Genomic DNA, 2500 nt, shown 5'->3' with positions numbered 1-2500 from the left:
AAGTTCCTCAATTTCTTATAGTGTACTAAAATGAAGTTATCATTACCAGAGCTCTATGATTCACACCTACAATAGTTAATTTAATGAAAAAGTTCATTTTTATTCCTAGAATCAGATTTATCATTCTTCTTATTCAAAACTTGCACCATAAATTGTTTGCTTCGTAGCTGGCAAAAGAACTGGAAAGCTCACGTGGAAAGCTACTCTCAATCTGGAATGAACAGGTTGGCAACACAGCGCTTCCCTTTACCGATAATAATGCTTTCAATGGGGATCTTCTTTCTACCCTGTCACGCTTCCCGTCCATCTTTAATTAATGAATAACCGAACGGTAATCGACGTCCTTTCCTTCTCGCCCAAACAATCCTTTACACAAATTAACAAACTCTTTTTAAGGGGAGATACTCTGAATCTTTCACTCAGATCGAGACGTCAACGCTATTTCAGACATCACTTTCATTATGTAAATTATTATTGGTGATGTCAGAGGTGCGTTTTGTAACGCCCAAAGCGAGTTAAACTGCTGGAGGGGTATTGATCTTTTTAGGGTCAGACCCCTAACCTTGAATCAGAACGAATTCGTGGGGGGCATACCGGATTGGAGCTTTCACACTATCTTCGTCCCTGATGAAGAATGATTATATGTATATATATTAATATATATAGATATAATAATATATATTATAATATAATATATCATAAATATATAATATATACATTATATATATATATATATATAGATATATATATATATATATATATACATATATATGTATATATATATATATATATATATATATATATATATGTATATATATATATATATATATATATATATATATATATATATTTATGTGTGTGTGTGTGCGTGGATACACACACACAGATATATATATATATATATATATATATATATATATATATATATATACATACATACATATAGATGAGCGAGTGTGTGTATGTGTGTGTGTGAAAAGAGGCTTGGAATATGCTTCATCAGAACAGTTGAAGGTTTTACTTAAAATCTAAAAAATTTCTCTTGTGTTGAAAGTATAATTTCATGCTGCCAACTAGACTACCTACTTCAAACATCTCTCTCTCTCTCTCTCTCTCTCTCTCTCTCTCTCTCTCTCTCTCTCACACACACACATTTCAAGTTTCAGGAATATGCCACTAACGATGCAGAAGTTCCCCTAACAATTTTCTTCCATTTACAAACAGACTTTTGTTAAAAGTTCTCTAAAGCAACGTGATCATTTGACATGCGATGTTCTCGCTCCATTTATCGTAATTCTCCTGTTATCGAGACTTAACATTATTCTCCTTCTCCTGTAATCTTTTAACTTTACTCATAACATCCATTCAGTGAGCAGTCACATGCACAAACACACACGCACACACACACACACACACCAAACGTCATAAGCAATTCTGTCAAAACGTCGATTCAGTGATCAGTCACAACCCACACACATACATAAATACTCACACCAGACTCCGTAAGCAATCCTGTCAAAATATCGATCCAGTAAGTAGTCACAAACACACACACCAGGCATCATAAACAATTCTTTCAAAAAGTCTATTCAGTGGCCAGTCACAAACACATATACAGACGGACACAAACACACTAACACACACCACATGTCATATGCAATATTGTCAAAACGTCGATTCAGTGAGCAGGCAGAAACACACACACAGATGCAAAAACACACACTCAACCACACACAGCAGGCGTCTGAACGATATTGTCAAAACGCACTGATATTCCCAGAAAATATTAAAAACTAAATCCATGAAAGTGTCGGGGTAAATAGCTAATCTTCGGATACACAGTTTGTTCAAGAACAAAATACAAGTAAGGTGTCAAGGCCACAACGATTAGCTTAGGTGCCATTGTGCACAATCAGACACCCGAGTGTTGTGTGCCGTTGCCGGGTTATTTCTGAAGTTCGGTGTTGCCCTTCGCTGTGCGGCGAAAGAATATGAAACATTCTGAAAGAATCAGTGAAAAACTTACGTAAAGCGATCATCGGGACTGTTTTTGGAAGTTCTGTAATCGTTTCTACCGAACTTCATGCCTGGAACAAGTTTATTTATGATTATCAAGTTCTATTCTGTACATAAGAACATATAAGTTTTATATCGCATATTTAGCAGAATTCTAAAATACACGCTGTAGTTGGCAGGTATATGTATAATATTTATAAAAACGCATAAGTTTTATATCGCATATTCAGCGGAATAGCCTTAATACCAGTGGTGTATTTAGCAAAATAATCCTTATGCTGAAATTAAAAATACCAGCAACTGATTACAAAATTCAACGTTTATGTTTATTGATGTCTTGTCAATAGAATTTCGTCCATTTATTGTTTTCTCTCTCTCTCTCTCTCTCTCTCTCTCTCTCTCTCTCTCTCAATTGATAAACAAGTGTCACTCACCCAAGCATAGAAATAAAAGTATGGCAATTGATTTTAGTAACTGTCCTAAG

General features: G+C 34.7%; 1 protein-coding gene across 2 annotated transcripts in view; it reads right to left on the bottom strand.

The window, feature by feature from the left end:
• LOC135210149 (uncharacterized) overlaps nucleotides 1-2500 on the bottom strand; it is a 127211-nt gene that overhangs the window by 85816 nt on the left and 38895 nt on the right. The window contains exon 2 of one of the 2 annotated variants that reach the window (XM_064242973.1): nucleotides 2027-2087. The exons of the other annotated variant lie outside the window; for it this stretch is intronic. Within the exon in view, the coding sequence (XP_064099043.1) occupies nucleotides 2027-2085 (59 nt within the window). The 5' untranslated portion in view covers nucleotides 2086-2087. The remainder of the gene's footprint in view (nucleotides 1-2026; nucleotides 2088-2500) is intronic. 2 annotated transcript variants of the gene reach the window in all.

Source organism: Macrobrachium nipponense, chromosome 39, assembly GCF_015104395.2.
Source record: "Macrobrachium nipponense isolate FS-2020 chromosome 39, ASM1510439v2, whole genome shotgun sequence".
Taxonomy (NCBI): domain Eukaryota; kingdom Metazoa; phylum Arthropoda; class Malacostraca; order Decapoda; family Palaemonidae; genus Macrobrachium; species Macrobrachium nipponense.
The sequence above is the reverse complement of the archived record's forward strand: the minus strand, read 5'-3'. Positions and strand labels throughout refer to the sequence as shown.